At 44.7% G+C, this 21,809-nt stretch overlaps 1 protein-coding gene across 3 annotated transcripts in view; it reads right to left on the bottom strand.

The window, feature by feature from the left end:
- Ncoa2 (nuclear receptor coactivator 2) overlaps window positions 1-21,809 on the bottom strand; it is a 249,110-nt gene that overhangs the window by 28,934 nt on the left and 198,367 nt on the right. For all 3 annotated transcript variants that reach the window (XM_051158936.1, XM_051158944.1, XM_051158951.1), the window contains exons 5-11: window positions 21,293-21,396; window positions 17,488-17,665; window positions 15,116-15,307; window positions 12,219-12,320; window positions 11,404-11,547; window positions 7,878-8,025; window positions 4,869-6,138 (exon numbers count right to left, since the gene is read on the bottom strand). In XM_051158936.1, the coding sequence (XP_051014893.1) occupies window positions 4,869-6,138; window positions 7,878-8,025; window positions 11,404-11,547; window positions 12,219-12,320; window positions 15,116-15,307; window positions 17,488-17,665; window positions 21,293-21,396 (2,138 nt within the window). The remainder of the gene's footprint in view (window positions 1-4,868; window positions 6,139-7,877; window positions 8,026-11,403; window positions 11,548-12,218; window positions 12,321-15,115; window positions 15,308-17,487; window positions 17,666-21,292; window positions 21,397-21,809) is intronic.

The following is a 21,809-nucleotide window of genomic DNA, read 5'->3' as shown; positions in this document are numbered from 1 at the left end:
TGTGAAGTAAGCATCTGTGTTTTTCAATGGTTTTAGGTGACCCCCCTAAAAAGGGTGTTGAGAACTGCTGCTCTATGTAGTCCTGGCTGTCCTGGAACTGTCTACACAGACCAGGCCACCTACTTCTGCCTCCGGAGTGCTGGGATTAAAGGCGTGCACCACCACATCAAGCCATGATTTATCTTTTGTAGTAAATACTTGACACATGACATGCACTTTAATATTACAGAGACTGCTTTATACATACATGTTAAAATAGTGGAGTAACTAAAACAATTAAAACCAAAAAGAAAAAAAATTATGAGACAGGGTCTCATGTAACCCAGGCTGGAAGTGAACTTCCCATGCGGCAGAGACTGGCTTTCAATTCTTGATCTTCCCGCTGTCACCTTCAAAGTACGGAAAACACCTAGCTCAAATAATTGCTCAGTGAAGATTTTCATGTCTATCATATATATTTGATCAATGTGAAGTTTTTATTTATATTATTTATATTACGTGTTCATGCAGTGGTGGGGACCAACCAGCTTTGTGTGACATGTGCTGAGCTGCCCACCCTCATCCCTAAGCTTTATTTATTTTTTTTAAAAAAGAAATGGATTAAAATTAAACTGACTTTCAAATTTTGATCTTTTGCCTTTTATGAGTTCATCACCCATCTATGCGAGTGTACAAGTAAGTCAGTGGTGAAGCATGCACAAGAGACCCTGGGGTCAACCTCCAATCTAGGAAAGGAAGGAAGCCAGGGAGGGAAAGGAGGAGCAAGGCCGGAGGGGGTGGGGTGAGGCCAGAGGGGGAGGGGCGCAGCTCTGACTTAAGAAGCAGCATGCCTGAGAGGTGTGCAGGGCTTTCCTGAGGGTTGTATGAAGTGGCCTGGCTCTGTAGACTCAGTGCTCTGGACACTATCTGAATTCACTCCAGTTAACATTTCAAGATGCACCACCAACTTTTAGAGATACAGCTTTGCCTGAGTTTATGCCATATCAATTTTTAGAATATGCATTTAACATTGATTTGTTATCAGTTTAATTTTCTTTTCTTTTTTTTCTGAGATAAGGTTGATCTCGAGTTTACAATTCCTCTGTCTCAACTTAGTGTTGGGGTTACAGAAATGCACCCACATGCCTGGCTGTAAGTTTAAATATTCTTTGTTTGTTTGTTTTTTGAGACAGGGTCTCTCTGTGTAGCCTTGGCAGTCCTGGACTCACTGTAGACCAGGTTGGCCTGCCTCTGCCTCCCAAGTGCTAGGATTAAAGGTGTGTGCCACCATGCCCAGCTAAATTTAAATATTCTTAAAGGAGGTAGATTTCAGAGCGCCTATGCCCTTAGGCAGACTGACTTTAGTACTTTATTTAGTTCTCATGTAAGTTCTCGAGGGGTTTCTGAGAGAAAATGTCTTGCAGTTTTGTAATATACATCTCACATAAGTTCTCTGAGGCCTTACCCACTATGTTAGGCACAGAGATCAATGGTTTCCCTGATGCCTTGCAGACACTTTAAAGTTTCGCTTAGGCATCTATTTGAATGCTCAAATTAGCCATGTCAAGTTGGGTAGTTAGTTTCAACCATTTCTGACACAAAATGAGTCAGAAAAAAAATTTTTTTTTAAGTTCTACAATATGAAAAATAAACTTGATTACTTTAATTTTTCTGGTTTTATGGTTTTTTTCATGTGTCAAATCAACTCATTCTCTGAAGGAAATAAAGGAATACACTAGTTTTAATGACATAAGAATTCTAAGAAATTACAAAGCACCGTTTGAAAATATTGTAAGTAAAAAATATAGTATCATCCATTCACTCAGCAGAGTTGTGAAGGCCCTCTACTGTGTCTGGAGGGAAACTCCCTGGGCACTGCCAGTTTAAAGTGTGGTTTGCCTTTCTAAGGGAGTCAAACAACAGGAGCGCATGGCATCAGGAGGAAAGCAGGAGGCAGGAGTACCACCATTTAGCAGAGTACCAGGCAGCTGGCGCTGGCGGGAGGGCTCCACTGTGTAAACAAGCACATGACTTACAGCAGTAAGCATACTGCAAATGTTTCTGCCAGTTTCTGTTTCCTGTTGGCTAGGAAATGTCGTAGAAACATCTTGTTTAAAAGCTATTTTAGGTGTGATGACACTGTTCCACTGAAGTTCTTCCTGACCTTAAAAAAACTAGTAGGACTTAAACACACACCCAGTTAAAAAAAAAATTTTTTTTTTGAAATGGAGCAAAATAATAAGATAGTCAATTGGAATCCAGGCTCACTATCTGTTCTTGTTTATGAAATAATTATTGTATTCCTCTGGAATAAAAGAAAAGCCTATATGACCAGCTCGGCCGGTGAGGGGTTGTCCTCAGGGAATAAGGAAAGAGACTGGGAGGTAAAAGAACCATTGGTTTTTTTCTATCATGCGAACTTTGATCTAAATTTAGGTAAAGCATATTTCCTGTGGTAACTTTTCTTCTTGCTAAAATGGCTCTGTGAAGTTGTATTTCAGACAGTGTGGGGGAGAGAGTGGAGGGAAGGTGAGCAAGGGGCCAGATTTCATTACGGAAAACATACTTCCCGTATGTGAACATCTGTGCCCTGTACCCTGTTGACTTTTTCAATCTTCAAACAACAATTTTTTTTTTTAATTTTTATTTTTTTTTTTGGTTTTTTGAGACAGGGTTTCTCTGTGTAGCCTTGGCCATCCTGGACTCACTTTGTAGACCAGGCTGGCCTCGAATTCACAGTGATCCGCCTGCCTCTGCCTCCTGAGTGCTGGGATTAAAGGCGTGTGCCACCATGCCCGGCTCAAACAACAATTTTATATTGATTACACACTAGTCTTTTTTTCTTGGATAATTTTGAGAAGAAAGTTATTTCTCCCAAATAAGAAAGCTCAAAATGATTCAAAGACTTAAAAAACAAATCACAAAACCTCTTTTGTTCGACATTACTGAAATCATATACACAAAGTAATAACAAACAGTGGCCCCTTTGACTGTCCTTCTAAGTCCCTGCTGTGGTCTGGGGCCCGAGACAGTAACAAATTCTGTGTATGGGGGAGGAGGCAGCCTTGTTGAGCCTCAGTGGGTCTCGTGACTCACTAAGCTGCCCTCTAGCATGTTAAGACACCTAAGTGACACTATCTGTGCCTGTCATTCTGAACTGCCACTACCTCTGTGTCATTTAATCCAGTAAATCTCAAAGATGAAGACACAGTTGTCAATGAGGTTTTCCACTTCACATTACACTAGACATTGCTATTAACTTTCTGTTGAGGCCTCAATGCCCCAGATAACAATTTCACAGCATTATAAAATAACCGCTACATAGAACCTAGTGCTAGTACCCAACTTGAGGATTAATCACTAATAACGGTGATGTAATTTTAGTCTGTTTCCCCTGTGATTGGCATAGATGCCTGAACGACTGTATCTGTTCTCAGGAATGGCAGCAGTCATCGTCATCAGAGTGAAAGATGCAGGAGGTGAAGCACTGAAAACCTGCGTGGCTGCCTGGGACCGGCCTGAAGAACATGTGGCCTTTGTAATCTTCACTGCCACCCCCCCCCCCCCCGTGGATTCAGGGGAGCTCACAGGCACAGTGTGGGAGGGGGTGCAGCTCTCTTGAAGTTGGTGACACACTGTCTTCCTACTTGCGATACAACTTTCCAAGGGCAAACTATTGGCCATTTTGGGCCTCTAACCTCCATTCAGTCTAACCCACCATTACAGTGGCGTTAAGCAATCACCTGCTTTTTTAGGTCCATGCCCCCTCACTTGGTGCCACTCTCACTAATGAGTACTGCTCAGAATGGTTGAGGGAGGGGCTGGGGTCGAACGTTAGGGAGGGACCGAAGAAGTCTCAGTCTGGATGAAAACACTCTAGAGACTGGTTATACAATGTGGTGGAAACAGTAACAAATGTATATTGAAGACCATCGAGGAGATGTTAAAAAAAGTATTTGTACCACAACAACGACCAGTATAAGAGGTGGTAGATCATGTTCATTAGTCTGAGTGATATTCTATAGTGGGTCAGATTGTATATTATGAGGGTTCCTTTTTGTTAAAAAAAAAAAAAAAAAAAAGATTCTGAACATTACTTTAGGTCCCCTGGGTTGTTTTCAAGATGTTAACTTTGGAGACAAGCCCAGGAGAGAATGTAACCCATTATTCTGGTTTTGAATCGATACATAATGGCTTTGATATTTTATCCATTTCCTCTTATGTGTTTTTTAAACCAACAGTCAATGAGATTCTTGTGTATTACTCAGAAGTGTCCATGGAGAGAGGAGAGAGGCAGAAGGGTCTCCGGTGAGTATGAGAAGCAGCTGAACTCTGATCCTAGAGGCATCGGTAAATAGGTACCTAAGCCTGGTCTGAAAAAGGCCCAGTCTAAGGAAGGGACTGCCACCAACTTAGGGTGTTTAGCTAACTACAGTCAGGCTGACGTCTATCCTGCCCACCCGTTTACATATGACCTATGACCCAAGGATGAATTTACCTTGATCACAGCAAGAACAATATCCCTCCAACCCCCTGCCACCACCACCAAAAAATAAAAAAATAAAAAAAATCTAAAGAAGATTTTGTGCCCACCACAACTGTTGACTTCAGGGTCTGTACGTAAACTGCATTAGAGCACTGCCACACTTCCTTGCTCAGTGTGCACAGCGGCTCTGGCCTACATGGCAAGGTTGGATGTTTGAGAGGCAAGCTATACTGTGGCACTCTTTGCTGGGGGAGTGCACAGAATACAATTTCGTGCAAATTAACTGTTACAAGATAAGGCATACAAACAAAAATACTATTTTTCACTGAGTCACAGACTGTCCCCTTGGAGATAATCTACGATACAGAGGAGCAAACCTGGGAGAAGACATTAGGGAACTCACCTGGTCACTAGGCTCAAAGCTCACCTCCTCCTTCACAGTTTTCATAGCGATTAGCTTTGTGTTACTGGCAGGATCTGTCTTACTGTCCAGTCGCTCAAGTTTGGGGGTTATTTCCGGTAAACCGATATCTTTAGTATCATCTTTGTCGAGCAAGTATCGAAGTAGTGCATTCTCTTTCTTCTTGGGGCTCACTGGCTCCTGTTTGACAGTCACTTCTGACCCAGGAGCTGTGCTGCTGGACTCCTGGCTCAGCTCTTTGCCCGTGGCCTCTGCTGTCAGCTTGGCCAAGTCCACAGGGGAGCTGCTGTCCTGTAAGAGTCTGTGCAAAATCTTATGCTTCTCCTTGAGCGAGGTGCCATGTGTGGAGCCGGGCCCAGGCAAGCTACCCGCAGAGTCCTTGTTGGTGTCCGACAAGGAGCTGGGCAAAGGTGAAGGCTCCATCTGGTCGGACTTGGTGGTCAGCAGCTGCAGGAGCTTGGTCTGCCCTTTGCTGTCATGCAGCCGGCTGTGTCCCTCAGCCCTGTCCCCGCTGGCTGCCGGGGGCAGGCTGGAGTCGGTGGGCTCCTTTTGTTCTCCAGGATGGCAGCTGGTCTCTGCTTGTCCAGTTGTACCTTCCGATGGCTCCCCATAAAGTCCAAAACAGTCTTTGGAGTCCAAGCTTCCCATCTTGCTGAGTGGGGGAGGATTCATATTAACTGGGGAGTTTTGCAAATTGCCCATTTTTAGGTCCGGTGAAGCCAACGATGACCCTAATGAGACCCCGTGGCCCTCGCTGAGGGCTTGCAGTGCATTGAGGGAACTGTTGGTATAACTATGGCTATTTCCTGTGCTGCTGCAAACTCCCACAGGGGAATGCAGGCTTCCTGCAGGGGAAAACTGACTGGGTGGGATGCGAGGACTGCCAGCCACGCCGGGGCTCATGCGATGCCTTGGTGAGAGCATGGAGGTGGGCTGGCCTGGGTTCATGCCGGGGCTGCTCTGTGAGGGGCTGTTCATTTTGAGTGCATAGTTAGTACCCTGAGGAGTGGCTGCTTGCATGCCTGATACATGGTTCATGCCCCCGGAACCACCAAACCTGCCCACAGGCATGCCCACTTGTTCCTTTGGGCCATTCATGGGAAAATTTATATTGCTACTGAGGGTCACGTCCTGACCTGGGTTCCCACTGCACATGGCCTGATGGGCAGGGCTGCTAGAGCTAATTGGATTCAATGGCTTCCCCATCGCTTGTCCAGTCAGATCCGGATTCATTACACATACATTCTGCTCTCTGTACAATGGGGAAAGAAACATATATAAGATAAAAGGAAAAGCACACAGTAAGTTGTTATTAATTTTAAAAGATGTCAGGGTTTCTTTTCTTTACAAAAGCAGACTACATCTAAAAGATAGGCAAGACTTGGAAGAAAATACCTGCAATTAAAGACTAGACTCAACACATACACTTCTGGACCAAGAGGGATGTTTTTCAGGCAACTCATCACGATGTCCATGGTTTTACTAAGGTGTGTGTGTGCTAAATTAGACTACGTCCATATTGAAATTTCAGTAAGTAAACAGGACATTAGGAAGATTCCAATTATGCATCTCTGTCATGAGCAACTGGGAGCCTGCACAGCCTTAAAGAAACAAGCTCTGTAAGTGCTACTTGAGTCCACCATTTGCTACAAATTTCAGCTTCCAGAAGTGGACACATCTGCATGTCTACAGGCTCTCATAGGTCACGTGGGACAGGCCAGTCAGAGATGGCCAGCTCCAGCAGAGTTACCCTGACTGGTACTAAGCCTATCATGTTGCTTAGCAGACTCCCACTCATCTTCCAGTCCCTGCAGGCCAGAGGAAGACAGACTGTGGTCATGGTGGAGTTCTGGGGTGACACAGTTTGCGATTTTATCACATTCCGGGAAGCTTCCAATCCATCTTCCTAACTGACGTTTGCAAGCAGGTCTCCTGAGCCCCGTGAGCTTTGCTTCAGCCCTGGCAGTTGTTTATGAGTTACCATAATGTTCAGCAACTGCCGAATGCCAGCTTCATTCGGGGGTGGGTGGGTGAACCTGCCGCCTCAGAGTCACTTTCATACTGTTTCAGGTTGAGGTCAGATTTGCTAACAGTTGGCAACCAGGCCTGCCTGATCGTTTTAGTCCTGTACTAGAAAGCAAAATAATTGAGAAATGCAACAGAACGGGACTGTTTAAGCAGAGCAACTGTATATATCTCTGGCAGCATCCCTCAGCATCTACATAAACATTTATAGAATTTTAAATTCAGTAATTTTCCCAAATCTGTATCTTAAACAATATGCTCTGACACTTATTTTAAAATCAACATTCTATTTTCTTTCTTTTAGTATAGAAATGGATACCATAGCCCAAACTAAAGTCTAATGTGTGGAAATTAATTTAAACCCAAGAACAAAAATCAGAACTAGTCTAAGAATATATATTTGAAAGTTTAAGCACACAGGATCAGAAATTTTAGCACTGGCTTCAATTTTCCTGCTTTCCCCTGCATTGCCCGCTGGAAATTTACATATGTGAGTGCAACAGGGAGGTGCAGCCAAGCCCCGAGTGTTCTTGTTCTGTGGCTGTTTGTTTCTTTCAGGCAGGATCTCTCTATGTAGTCCTGGCCTTCCTGGAGCTTGCTACGTAGATTAGGCTGGCCTAAACTCTCAGAGATCTGCCTGCCTTTGCGTCCAAGGATTGGGATTAAAGGTGTGCACCACCACGCCTGGCCGAATCCCTGCATCCTTAATGTTAAAGTAGAATGCAAAGGGCAGCCTGACTTTGCTGGTGGAGTGAGGTGGTTTCTAGCCAACGGTTAATAGCGATCTCATTTTACGGTGCATAACACCATAGTCAAAACCCAGAGGACTCTGGGAACCTGAAAGGCTCTTTGGCGGTTGCAGCACTTCTCCCAACAGGGGATGGAAACTGAGGCCTAGAGTGTGATTACCTGTGCAGCATGTGTAGAGATATAGGGAAGGGAAACTGAGGCCTAGAGTGCGATTACCTGTGCAGCATGTGTAGAGAGATCACAAGCTGGGGCTCATTAGTTGTCTGAGAACGGATGAGTTTGCTCTTTGTTTGCGCAGCAACAAGAGTGCCATCCGACAAGGAGAAACGGTAGATTTGACTGAAGGCCAATCCTTGTCTCAGAACTGCAGGCAACAAAGAAAACAGAGGCATGTTTAGGAAAAAACCCAAACAAACAAACCAAAAAACAAAAAGAAAAAAGAAATATCAGAAAAGTGGAGAAGGGAGGACTGTCAAGGGATAATAATAATAGTGACAAACATTATATTTCCTACCGGCATGCTAATAAGTTACAGGTCATAAAATATCCATTTAAAAAGCACATCTACTTTTCACTCAACATACCAAATAGGGGCTTGTTTTTGTTTGTTTGTTTGTTTTTGGTATTATAGGACAAACAGCTTGAAAGCTCAAATTATCCTTTATTTTTTAAGGTTTGTTTTTATTTTTACTACTGGATTTATTTTTATTTTATGTATATGAGTGTGTTGCCCAAATACATATAAGTGAAACTGGAGTTATAGATTGCTGTGAGCCATTATGTAGGTGCTGGGAACCGAACCTGGGTCCTCAAGAAGAGTAGCTAGTAAGTACTCTTAACTTCTCCTGGGCCATCTCTCCAGCCCCATAAACTGCTCTTTCTTAAATCAAATTATTATTATGAGGCAAAGAGAATGTAAATATAGTTTAACAGGTCAAAAATAAGCCTTTCCATAATTTAAATACATTAGAAAACACCGCAACAGTAACAAACCCCCAAACATGGCATCTCTAAGTAAATCTGCCTTTGATTTACTTTACAGTATGAAAACTAGGATGAGACTTCAGATACTGTATTGTCTGAGTATTCATCCTGAGGTGACCTATTCAACCCATTGCCTTACACTGCTTTTTCCTCAATGTTGTTTCTCACACTGTAATAAGTATTCTTTCCATGCTTAGAACAATAGAAGTAAAGGTTAAAAAAAAAAAAAATCAACATCAGAAGAAAATGTCAAAACTGAAACCCAAGCACAGATCTTAGTGAGTGTAATTGCTTTAACTTTTAGATAAAGGCCAGATACTTCTATTTTTTAAGACAAGAAACACAAAGCAAATCAACTAGCTTAATGTAATTTCTTTTAAAATAACCTTGCGATTTATGTTCTTACAGAACTGTATTTTAAAATGAACATCTCACATAGAAAAGATGGCTTCAACTCAGGAAAACCAGTGCTTCTTAAATAATTTTAAGACTTCCACCATGTTTCTAACACATACTTGTACAGATCTGTGGGTTGAACTACTAGCCCCAAGGTGACCAAGGACATTCACCATGCCAGAGACTTTTAGATGGGGGAAGGGAACTCTGATGGCTTGCTAAAGCTTCACTCCAAACAACTCCAGGGAGCCACACCACTGGACGATGGCTATCTGCTGTGAGCTCTGCCTGCCCGGCTTCTCAACTGGCTTGACTGGAAATCAGTTGTTGTTTTATCTGTGCTGTGCTTTGTGCGATATGTATGTGTATATCGGTAACAGAAACACAACTGTGTTAAGGACTCACATTTTCAGTGGCTTAAAATTTTAGGTTTTCTTCTGACGGTGCCTGCGCTCTAAAGACTTTTCCACTTCCATTTAGTCTGCTACAGAGCAGTGTGTGAGCACACCTGGTCATTCAGGACACTCCCCCACTCAAAGAGAGCCTTCTAGCATGTTTCTATCGACACAGGTGGAGACTTCTTGTATTACATGTTTCTTTAAAAATACTATTTATATTCCTTTTTTATGTGCGTATGCATGAGTATTTACATATAGTACGTGCGCACCTGTGTGTGACTAGAAAGTCCTAGAAATCTTGTCTCTATCCTCTACAGCATGGGTTACAGGTGAGCATGCAACTACACCTGGCTTTTTATTTTTTTATTTTTTGGTTTTTCGAGACAGGGTTTCTCTGTGTAGCCTTGGCTGGCCTGGACTCGCTTTGTAGACCAGGCTGGCCTCGAACTCACAGCAATCCGCCTGCCTCTGCCTCCCGAGTGCTGGGATTAAAGGCGTGCGCCACCACGCCCGGCTCATACCTGGCTTTTTAAATGAGTTCTTGGGGATCTGAAGTCAGGGTCTTGTGACTGACCAGCAAGGACTCTTACATACTGAGCCATCTCCCTGGGCTCTGGCCTTACCCATTTTGTATGCGGTTTTCTTTCAGTGGGTCCTATCTCTCTCAAGCTAGCAGAGCACCTGAGACATCTATGTAGACTCTCTTGTCTACACAGAAAGCTAGGCTACTAAATGTAGGACATGTAGGAGCCAGCGACACTGAACATGTTTGTCAAGGGCAGTTCTTTAATTTCTGCTTTTATTCCAAACCATCATCTAGTGAAAGGGTAGGTTAAATACTGATTTGTCAAATGTACAATCTATATTTGTCCTTATTCTAACAATAAAGACAATATTGGAAAGTACAAAATGTTTGTTTGCTTAAGAGAAATTAGAGTGAAAAAGATGCAGGTGTGGGGAGCAAATGGAAGTAAAAGTACATTTACTATGTCTGTGCTTCTTCACTGAGTGGCCTCAAAAGCATAAAACTTCCACATACAAACCTTCCTAGTTAAAAAGCCAAGGTCACAACGCACACTAAATGGATGACAAACTACAGCTCCATTTGCCACAAATAAATTACAGATTGTCTTCTACAGAGGCAACCATTGTCCATGCTGAGTTCTGGGAGGCCCTGCTCTGCCATGGGTCCCTCCCGTGCTGTGGAGTGCATGCTGACCAACTGCATGCCTACCCGGCCTCCTTCCCCACTCAGTACTTGTTAAAGCAACAAGATTCTTTGCTTTGTTTTCAGATGTTTTAAAGAAAATCAAAATGTGCTTGAAGGAAAGTGACTTTGGGAGAACATGCAGTGTGGCCACAGGGTGCGTTCGTGGCTTGGTGCAGATGTCATCAGCAGACACTGAGTGCCCAGAAGCTGGCCAGTCCTCCTGCCTGGGCCTCCAGTGAGAACACAGCTAGAGGGCTGGGATGCCTAGCTCACTGGCTTGGTGGGGGACGAGATGATGAAGGACACGGCTATGCAAAGGCAGTATCACTCAGGGCTGGAATGAGTTTGCTTTCAGCTGTCCTCTTAGTCTGTGACTGAGAGCAGGGCATGCTGCCTCTTCAGGCCTTCTGGAAACATCTACAGTCGCTGTTTGTACCATGAAGGAGAGCTTGGGACTTACTCACTCTTGCAAATTTCATCTCCTTCCAGGCTGCCCTTATGGATTGGATCTTGTTTCCTTGGCTTACATAGAACTTGTCATGCATCTAGAATTATGAGGACTCTGCAATGCTCCCGCTCTTGGTCCATCTTTGTGACATCAACGCCTCTTACTTTATTTCTTCAAGCAGCTTATTGTGCTGGGCAGCACCAGCACAGGACACAGAAGCTCTGTGAGCTGAGCTTCGGGACTCTCTTCTTGATGGACTGTCGTCACAGGAAGCAACCATGGAAAGTAGTATTCAGAGAGGCCTACCTTCATGATGATGCCTCTTGGCATACGACAGAGACTCCCCTTCATGCTGTGTGTGGAACTTCTGAATGCATCTTCTCACCAGATCCTCCCAGCCTGGCTTCATGGCGGCTCTCATGGTGCTGGTGTCCAGGGAAGTGATCTTGCCTGTGAGACAATGGCAGGATTACATTTATAGCACCATGTTCTGGAGAAACAGTCAACATTCAGCAACGCACGCATTTGCTCGAGGTCACTGCCTGCACCTGTGGGGGCGGTGTGAGGCCCTATGGACACTAAAGCGCATAGGCACTACAGCCTCTCATGTAAGACGGTATAGGATATGCCTGTGACCTCATCTTCCCGGGCAGTTTTTGTTTTATTCATCTTATTTACTTCTGAGTTTTAGTCAGATCTTCTTGTCTAGTCCAGAATAATCTGGAACTCTGCCTTACCTCCTGGATGTGGGATTGGTTTCAGACACGTGCTATCTATCATGCCTGGCTTTCCTCTCCTCCAATATTGTAAATTGCTTCTAATTAATATTATATTATACACAGAATGATGATGGTATAGACACATTAAAAATGAAATTGTTGTGATCTGGGGTTGGTGGGCCACACAGAGACAGAACTGTAGAAACGAAAAGCCTGCTGTGGAGCTGACAGCACAGAGACACCTCCAGGCCAAGACACAGTGAAGGCATGTCTCTCTCTGCGCACAGACCTATTGCCCAGCACTTTCACCCATCAACGCAATGGTCTTTTGGAGACAGTCACATAGTCAGGGACCCAGGTATTTTCAAGTGACTGCTTTTGTCATCTTTGACAAGAGTTTACCTTGGAGGTCCTGGCGGGTGGTAAAGCTTTCTGATGAGGGAAGGGCTGGTCTTTCCTTCAAGGGGACTCTTCGTGCCACACAAATCAAGCAGGACTGCAAATCTTTAACAAGACAGAGTTATTCGTCACATTGAAATTTTTATTTGTAGTGATCAAATCAACTCAAATATCGATGAAGCACAGCCTTGTAAATCAATATGAGTTGCCATGGCCCCTAGCTTCTCACTGGCTAATTCTTGGTACAGCCACAGTGGGAGGCTGCTGTCAGGATGAGCAGGAGCAGAGGACGGATGCCGAAATTCCACAGCATGCATGGTAAGAGTTCAGGCACCAAACCAGAGCTGGTGACTGGAAAGCACCTTCCCGGTGGAAAAAAGTATGGGGTTCATTTTTGCTAAGTCCCCGAGTGTAAAAGCAAAATTAATTCACAATAAAATAAACAAAACAAAAGGATACAACTAAAATCAGATACTGTTAAAAAGGGGCTTGCTTCTTAGCTTCCCTATCCCCCTTAAACTATGTAGGTACCCGATGATGGCAAAATGAAGTCTGAACCAAGGAATATAAACTGCACCTGGAAGTAGACTCAGGGTGCAAACTCCACTGTAGCTAGTGGGAGCACCACAGCTGCTGGCCTGTAGTGCAGCATCCTGGCGGGGCGAGTTCCTCACACAGCCAGGGTTATGGCTCAAACTCAACACTTCAGTTGTTTTGAATTTTACTTGATTTATTTGTAAAGATATTTTGCCCACGTGCCTGATGTCTGTGAAGTTCAGCAGAGATTAATGGATCCCTGGAGCTAGAGTTATAGATGGTGGTGAGCTATCACATGTGTGCTGGGAATTGAACTTGGGTCCTCTGGAAGATCAGCCAGTGCTCTTAACTGCTGAGCTGTCTCTCCAGGCCCCATTTTCATTGTTTTCTGCACGGGGGCTCACTTCTGAGAACAGTGACATGTCTTATATACAGATAACATACACAGGACATTGTATGGCTCTTTCAAGTTAAAAAACGCTGACGAAAAGGCTGCTTCAGAAATAAAACAGGTTCTTCATGGCTTCTTGGGTCACTGGTTTGCAATGAATCACCTTCACACTTGGCAAGCTTTCTTTTTGGTGGGGTGGGGGTGGGGTGGAGCCCGAGAAGAAGAGCTGACATCTCTAGATTAAATGTAACCATCATGGGAAGTGGGGTGTGTGGCTCAGTGGTTGAACACTCCCTACCATGTATAAGGCTGTGAGTTCAACTCCCAGTATCGTAGCTACAATAAAAGGGAGAAAAGGAAAAGAAGCTCTCACTTATGCTACGTTTTATAAATATACAGAAACTTTTTTTTTTTTTTTTTTTAAAGATAAGAGTCCTGCTATGTCCCTCTGGCTGGCCTCACCCTTGCAGTGATGCTCTGGCCTCTATCTCCCGATTGCCCGGATTACTGCGTGTACCACCTTAAGTGCACCTGATCGCATCTAAGAGCCAAGGTTAGAAGTGTGTGCCACCACTCTGCTCGAAATCCAATTTTGCTAATTTAAAGACAGCGTCTACTACATCTTATGCTGGCATCACACTTGCTGTGTGTGGCCAAGCGTGACCTTGACTTTTCTGACCCACCCACCTCTATCTCCTGAGTACCAAGATTAAAGGGGCATACCACAATGCCTATTGTATGTGGTTTGGAGGACTGACCAGGGGTTTGTGCATGTTAGGCAAGCACTTTGCCAACAGGGCTACACCTCAGCCGTTACCCACACGTGTTTTCATCTGTAGTGCAGAACAGTGAACTGCCACAGCTATGCCTTACCCGCCTTAGGACTATCACAGATGAATCTGCAGTGACCTCACTGTTGAATGAACAGAATGAAACTGTCTGACAGTCATACCTAAGCAAAGGCTAGTTTTTATTATATACCTCTATGAGAGCTCTTCAGAGTTCCTTTCTGTTAAAACTTAAGTTTAAAATCATTTACACATTTTCATTAAGAAGTACTAAGCTAGCATTCAGTGGCAACTAGAGCTCAGCCATAATCATAAGCCCTGTGTGCATGCGTGTGTACATGTGCTGGGAACAGAACTCAGGGCCTCATACATGTCACATGCAACCCCATTCTGATACTCCCATTGGCAATTTAATTTAATAACTTTATGTACAGAGAGAGAATTTGTCCACTGCCACAACCAATGGCTGCACTGGGGGCTGGCCCACCTGATGACCCGCTGCAAAATCCCTTGTACTAGCAATCAAAAGCTTTCCCTTGTGTTCCTCCAACACCATCTCATAGGAAAGGGGGACTCGCAGCTGTGTCGGCTGGAGGGCACGGGATGGTATGGCGTCAGCATCTCATTATGGGGAGTGACCCAGGAAGCATATGCGTCTGTAAACCCTTCCCACCCGACTCCCATGCCTGTGTGCTCTGCTATCATACACACTGAAGGCCTGGCGTCCACACATAGTTACAGACTTCGCTGCTTCCTGGGAAATCTATGGAAAAATGCTGCTTGTACCCAAATCCCCTTTTCTGGGGCTGGGGCATAAAGTTTACATTAGGTGTCAGAGCTGCGCACATGCTATGTAAATAAAAACTGAATCGAAAACAACCTGGCCCCTAGTTGTGCCACTGCAGTTTCAGATGGTGACCCTGCCTGCTGTACTGCACCAGAGCTCTGGTACTTCCGACAGCACAGAGATTTTCAAACTGAGAACAGGTTAGAGGGAGAACACTGCTCAGCACTGCAAGTTCAACCCCCAATGTTATAGAGGAAAAAACTGAAGGTCAAAAATAGTAAAAATGGGAAAGAATCAAGAAATAGCCTCCTGCTCTTCTCTGTGTGAGCAGCAGAGAGCAGCAGAACAGGACGGTGCACAGACAGACACGTGAGCGCTGTCCCAGGGTCCATCCTACCTTCTCCTTCTTCTTTGATAGACTTTGGCTGAGACACAGCAAAGCACTGCATAGTCTCGTATTTCTGATGTGGCGCTTCCTGGTTATCATGGCCTTCCTCTTCTGAATCTGGCAAAGGCTTCACCAGCATCCGGCAGTTGAAGGTATGGCTATTCCGCCTGGGAGGATCTCCAGACCAAGACCCCCCATTCACTGCAAGGCAAAAGGGACCAGGAGACAAGAGGTTCAGGGCCGCTGACTTATGAGAAGGGTATAAGGAAAGCACAGGGATTTTATACCTCAGGAATCTGGGCTTTTCAAAGTGTCTTCTATACTCTGGAGTGTCCACCCTGACTGCTTCTCTTCAGTATCATGCCCTGACTTCTTATTACTAAAATACTGCACACTCATTTTGGGTCTCCATCTTTGACTTCTTGGAAATTTAGTTCAGTCTGCTTGAATTCCAGTTTTCAAAGCACAAACACTGCTTGAAACCCTTGCAACTGTTGCAAGTGCCACCGTTTTATGGAGGACTTGGACTGTGGGCCTCAGGAGCTTGAGAGGAACCTCAACATAGAACCCCACGCTCACTGAGCAGCCCCACCCCATCCTCAGTGCCACGTGGATGTCTGCTCCCCAGCTGCCCGGGTCTCCTCTCATACAGATCACTGCCTGACTTCCCAAGGAAACTTTTGAGTGTCCCTTCCGTGGTGTCTGCTCCCGACCCACCCGGTCTTGTAGCTGTTCATGTAGACTTCCTCAGTTGGACTGAAAAATTCTTGAAGACAAAGTGCTGATATGGTGTCAAGTGAAAACAATCCCACTTCCTGTTTTAGTGTCAAAATTAACCATTGTAAATATTAAAAAAGAGTTGCTGAACTAAAGGAAAGCCATCGGCATCTTCGGAAATACATTAGAGAAGACAAGAGACAGAAGAGGATGACTGATCTGGGTTACTAACGAGTGTTAACAGATCAAGAGAGATCTGACCTCCACAGAAATTTGCAGCTACTGGAAGAGCTAAGTAGAATCATCTTAGCTCTTGTTCTGGAGTTCTTTTCTTTACCTCCCCCAATGGAAATGGCTGGAAAACACCAGGGACAGTGGGTGCCACTGGGAACCCAGGCCTATGCCTGCTCACAGGCTGGAAGGAAAGCAGCTCTGGAGAGCAGGAAGTCAGGATCCTGCCAGCCACTGCTCTGGTTACTCAGGGAGATGAGCTGGCTTTAGGTCTGGAAGAGGGAAGCTCATTTCACTATCAGCACTTGTGAAATCTATTTACATATTGGATACTATCAAAAGAGGAATGAAAAACTTCTTATTTGTCCAGACTAAGAAGTAAGTGGACTAAAAGAACAGGCACAACATGAAGGAAGGCGGAGGGCTCTTCAGACAAGTGCAGGAATAAGTATAAGTCCTCTGGGGAACAGAAAGTTACTGAAGTTACTTCAACTACGATATCCATTCCTACACGTTTACCGGAGACTGAAACAGAGGGATCCCGCACAGTGCTCACACATCTTGGATGACTCCTGCAGTTGTGGAAGATGAAGGAGTTCATTCTCATGAGGCAAAGCTGGCCATAATGGTAGATAAGGAAGATCTTTTCCTATTTACTGACCAGCACATACCACCAGTTTTAAGAAAAAGAATACTTTGCCAATTCAGGACTGACCTTACTCTGCATGACAATATGTCCTCCATCTTATCTGTGAGATGTTCTTAACTGTTGAAGTGAGAATATTAAAGGACCACTAAGTGAGGACAGCGATCCTCTGCGGCAGGTGCACTCTGCCAACAGTGGCCCACGTCCGTCACGTGCACTTGTGCACAGCGTCTCCAGCCAAGTGGAAGTCAGGGAACTTGAGGAGGGGAGGACAGCAAGGAGACAGACATGGACGGGCTGAGGAGGCTGGGCCCTGCAATGACACCTGCAGAGCTGCTCTAGAGCCTCACATGGCGAAGCCTGCTGGGTCGGTAGCCCCGCTCTCTGTGCCACTGTGCCCCAATGCTCGTTTGCAGGCTGCTCCATACATATCACTTTCTTTTTATACACAGAGCTCCGTGGAGCCAAATCTCAAACATGTCCTGGCTCACTTTTGGTCAGGGATAGGCAAAATGGGTTATCAAAGTTGGTAGGCAGAGGGTGAAGATTGCAACTTGTTTTAAAATATAAAAAAGTACCTCCACCAGTAGTGGCTAGAAGTACTTTCCACAGTTTATATATGAGATCAGCGTGGTCACCCACTCAGGACTAGCACCTGCAGGTGTCCTTCCTGTGACCCTATCTTGAAAACTTAACAGTTGCTAATGACACAACAAGTTCTTTTGCCTCACATCAGTTAAACATGTGAGAGGAGGAAAGGAGGCTGTGGGGATCAGCTGACATTTACCCATGGACTTTGGCAGCAGGTTCTTGACAAGTTCAGTGTGGTCCCCGACATGCAGGATGCTGTAGACACTTTTGTTCATCAGTTCTTCCTGATTATACCTTAGGTACTGCGTCACGTTCTCGGAAACGAACACCACATTGCCTTCCAGGTTCACGACGAAGAAGAACCCATCGAGGGCCTGAGGAAGATGAGCAAGTGTATCAGAAAGGCTGCACCCTATAAACACGCAGCTGTTAATACAGGGAGCCAGCTCTTCAAGGGAAAGAGATCTCCCGCGCCTTTCTAGTTTTCATAACAATTAACAGTTTCTCTTGGAATATAGAAACAATTCCACTCTTGTCAATGGAAGAGAAGCTAGATTAGGGTTCTCTTAGGAGAGCCAAAAAATAAACACTAAGTCTGTTAATCTACCAGGAGATAGTTGTTGCCAAGTAAGCATGCATAGCCCTGTATGTGCTTTTCGGAGCAGGAGGAAGGACTCCACGGGCCAAGCTCAGGAGTCGCAGCAGCAGCAGCCTATACACCGTCACTGCTCCACACTGCTGCATGAAATGCCGTGAGAGGAAGGGGACCAGCAATAACTTTTTTTTCTTAGTTTAAAAATAAGTATCAGGGGAAATCCCCTAAATTTTTACAACTTTTAAAGTGGCCAGGGTTTAAGTGAAATCACAGATGGTCTCAGACCTTCAAAGCAACATCCGGCCTTCATTGTGTGGTGTGCAGGAACGGATCTGGGCAGGGTCTCTCTGCAGGGCGGGCCAATGGGGAGGGGAGCATGGGCTGAAGAAGTGAGTGCCTACGTTATCTAAGTGTTGCTAGCATGCATCCTGCCATGGCTCACTGCCTCACTCTGTGCCACTTCTGTCTAGATTACAGAAAGAGATGAGTCCAAAACATTTTAGGAAGTGACGATAAGTGACAGCTATGGGCATGCTTACTCTGCCACAGGCACACTGTGTCTTTCTATAATATCTTTTCCAAGTTACAGAGGGGAGTCGGGGTTCATGGAGGGAACCTTTCATGGCAGTAGCAGAGCCAGTGCTGAGTACCTGAAGCCTCGCCCTTCCAGTCTGCACCAGCACCTTTGCTCCGCTCTGTGTTTAGTCAGCCGCTTCTCTCCTACTTTTTATCCTTGCTTATCAGAGGTCTGTTTCATGGCTAATAATATTCAAACTAAAAAGGCTGAACACTGATCAAAGGCAAATTCCCAGTCAACTTATGCTACTGTTCCTCATGATACATACCTATTACATGTTACACTCATGCAACATGGCCGGCCCCACCCTAGTCTGGCTATGTAAGAGGCTTGTTTTGTCAGTTGCTTTGGAATACTATATTCCATCTTTTTGTTTTTCGAGACAGGGTTTCTCTGTGTAGCCTTGGTTGTCCTGGACTCGCTTTGTAGACCAGGCTGGCCTCGAACTCACAGAGATCCGCCTGCCTCTGCCTCTCAAGTGCTGGGATTAAAGGCCTGCACCACCATGCCCGGCCTCCATCTTTAATTCTATTTTCATCGCAAAACTAGGTGCTCTCTCAATCAAAAATGGATCCTAAGGTATAAGTGAGAAGTTGTTTAAGAAAAGAAAAAGTAAACTGCGTGTGGTGGCACATGTGGGTAATCCTAGCACACGGGAGGCTAAGTACGGCCAGAAGAGTTGCTAGGAGTTCAAGGCCAGTCGGGGTATTTGTCAAGACCCTGTCTTGAAGCAATAACAAAGCAACAACAACGAAGCAAAGATCCAAACCAAACTAAACAAAAAAAGCTTCTTGGTTTTTGATTTTTCTTAAATATTCTGTCTGCTTTTCTTTACAACACGAGCCACATAGAGGGTAAAGCAGGACTGTCTATACATACAGATAGGAGAGCACAAGCAGGCTGCACTGAGCTGTGTGCACAGGCGTGCACTGGCAGGGCCACCTATAAACCTGTGTTCCTTCACCTCACTGCTGCTGCAGGAGTTCTAGCAGAGCCTCTCAGGCTTTCAACAGTGCATTACTAGCAGTGGCTTTTGGAAGAGGATGTGGCTTCTTACGCCATGGTACCCTCGTAAGAAGGCTGATTTGTGGCCTAATAAAACGGAAAGATGAAAGTGGCTCTCTTATAAAACTGTTTGTGTTTTTTTAAAGCTCACTGTGATATGCTCTGATGAAAAAAGCTGACATTTGCTTCTGTTGCCTAGCAACCACTATGCTATGATGCAAGCATGAGTGTGCATCTATGCCTAGGAACAGCTCTACAAGAGCATGCTTTCCCTGTTTAAATGGCTACATGTAAACAGGGAGAAAGGATTCCATTTAAGCCATAAGCTACTGGATTCAGGCACTTCCTCCCTGATATATTTATTTAGTACCAGGATTCTATGCAGGTGCTTGCCCTGCACACTCAATTCTCAGAAGATTATTTTCAAACAGCAAAAACCTTGGTTTGATTTTATGAGATCGGGGCCATTGACATTCAGCAATTCAATTTCTACAGTTAATGAACTTGTTCTCAAGGGCTGAGCCGCAGCCTGTGGTTACACTGAGCATTTCCTTTTTGAAGCCGCAAAGTCTTCCTAGGTGTTTCCATTGTTATTACCCACTCCCAAGGCATCATGAAGAAACACAGGTATATGGGGAAAGTCCAACTAAATTTCTGCTTACAATTCATTTGTTTTCCTAAGCGAAGCTGTCCATTTCTTTTACGTAATTCCAAATAGTCACCTAGTCACAACCTCCTTTACTGCTTCTAAGAACCATGCGGGAAGTGCTGCTCTCTGGCTGTGATGACTATGGAAAATCTGATTAAGTGTTGTGCCCCTGCACCCAAGGGCAAACCTGGGTCATTCAAAGCCTTTTCGCCAGCAGCTCCAGCCCTAGGGAATGAATTTTTGTTATTTCTAAATGCAATGAGCGGGTCAGGCGAGCTTTACTTGCCCATCCCTGGCCCCCAATGATACAGCGGATTCCCAGGGAATTAGGTTTTCTAAAAACAAAAGCTATCTTATGAGAAAAGGGACTATAAGGTTGAGATAGCACTAGCTAGCTTTGTTTGAAAAATTCTCGTTCTCACTTCCACATGGCTGCTGCAGCAGGCACAGTGCAGGCACAATGCCGCAGCTCTGGCCACGTGGTCCTTTAAGCTCAGAATGTCATCAGCAGAGCAAAGTACCCTGAGAACTGACATAATTTATGTCTCTGGCATCTCTGTTTCTTTATTCAGTGATATTTCTTCTCTCACTAGATCCCACATCTTGAATTTTAATTTTGAGAGAGGGACAGAAAAGTACTTTGTGTTCAGTCCTAGTTAATAAAAACAAGGAAGATTTTACAAGCCTGAGACGGTAGCTGTTCTAAGGACACTAATACCAGACACTCCGTTATGCTTTCAAAAGGCTTCTTCTTTCTATTTCAACCTTCATTTCTATGAGAAAAATAAGCTAGCTTGAAGTAACAGCCCTAAAAAGCACAAACCTCTTTAGTCCTCACATTTTAAGCTGTATCTACAGGCAGAGGCACATGACACATATGAACCCTGAACCAGAGGGATCCCACAGAATTTAATACAATCTGTAAGTGCAGCTTTGGAAAATGAGTGCTCAGCTGACACTTAAAACCTGCCACCTTGTATTCTCATCTGATTTAACTCCTGTGTTGTTCAGCACACGTGCTGGATGGAGGCAGGAGCTTAAACACAGATAGACATACCCACAGACATTAGTAAGCACAAGAATATGGATTCTCTTTAATCATATTTACCTGAATTAAATGTAGCACGTGAGTGCTGAGAACATTTAAAACACAAAACCAACTGAGGGTGTAGTACCTCAAGCATCATAGGCCCCAGCGCATCCTTGTCGATGACACCCTGCCCCGTGGACGACACGTCTGACTTCTGCACTTCATCTATGTTGGCAGCTGCTGCTTTCTCTGCAACAAACATAAGAGCAAATTAAATAGTGGTGCTATGTCAAGGGCAGACTAACACCAAAATCTCCAGCGGGGTCACATGTGCCTGTAAATGAATTAGAGTGCATCCCAACTGGCCCTGGAGGAGAGGAAAGGCTGGATCACAGAGGCAGATGGTACCTTTCTCCTCCAGAATGTGTGTGTCAGATCCCCTTTCAGGCTTTTGAGAAAATGAGTTTAGTGGTTTCATGCTGTCCCTAGCAGACACTTAAAAATACATAGATTATGAGATTGTAGTATCTTATGTCACAATTAGTTTCCACTCAAGAGATTCTCCAAGCTAGGATGGGGGGTGGGGCGTGCAGGTCCTGTTGCTCAGAGTTCAGTAGCATGATTAGGGGCATATCTGTACACATGTGAGGAATAAATAACAG

This window comes from Acomys russatus, chromosome 2 (assembly GCF_903995435.1).
Source record: "Acomys russatus chromosome 2, mAcoRus1.1, whole genome shotgun sequence".
NCBI lineage: Eukaryota > Metazoa > Chordata > Mammalia > Rodentia > Muridae > Acomys > Acomys russatus.
Note: the sequence above shows the minus strand (reverse complement) of the source record. Positions and strands in the feature narration are given on the sequence as shown.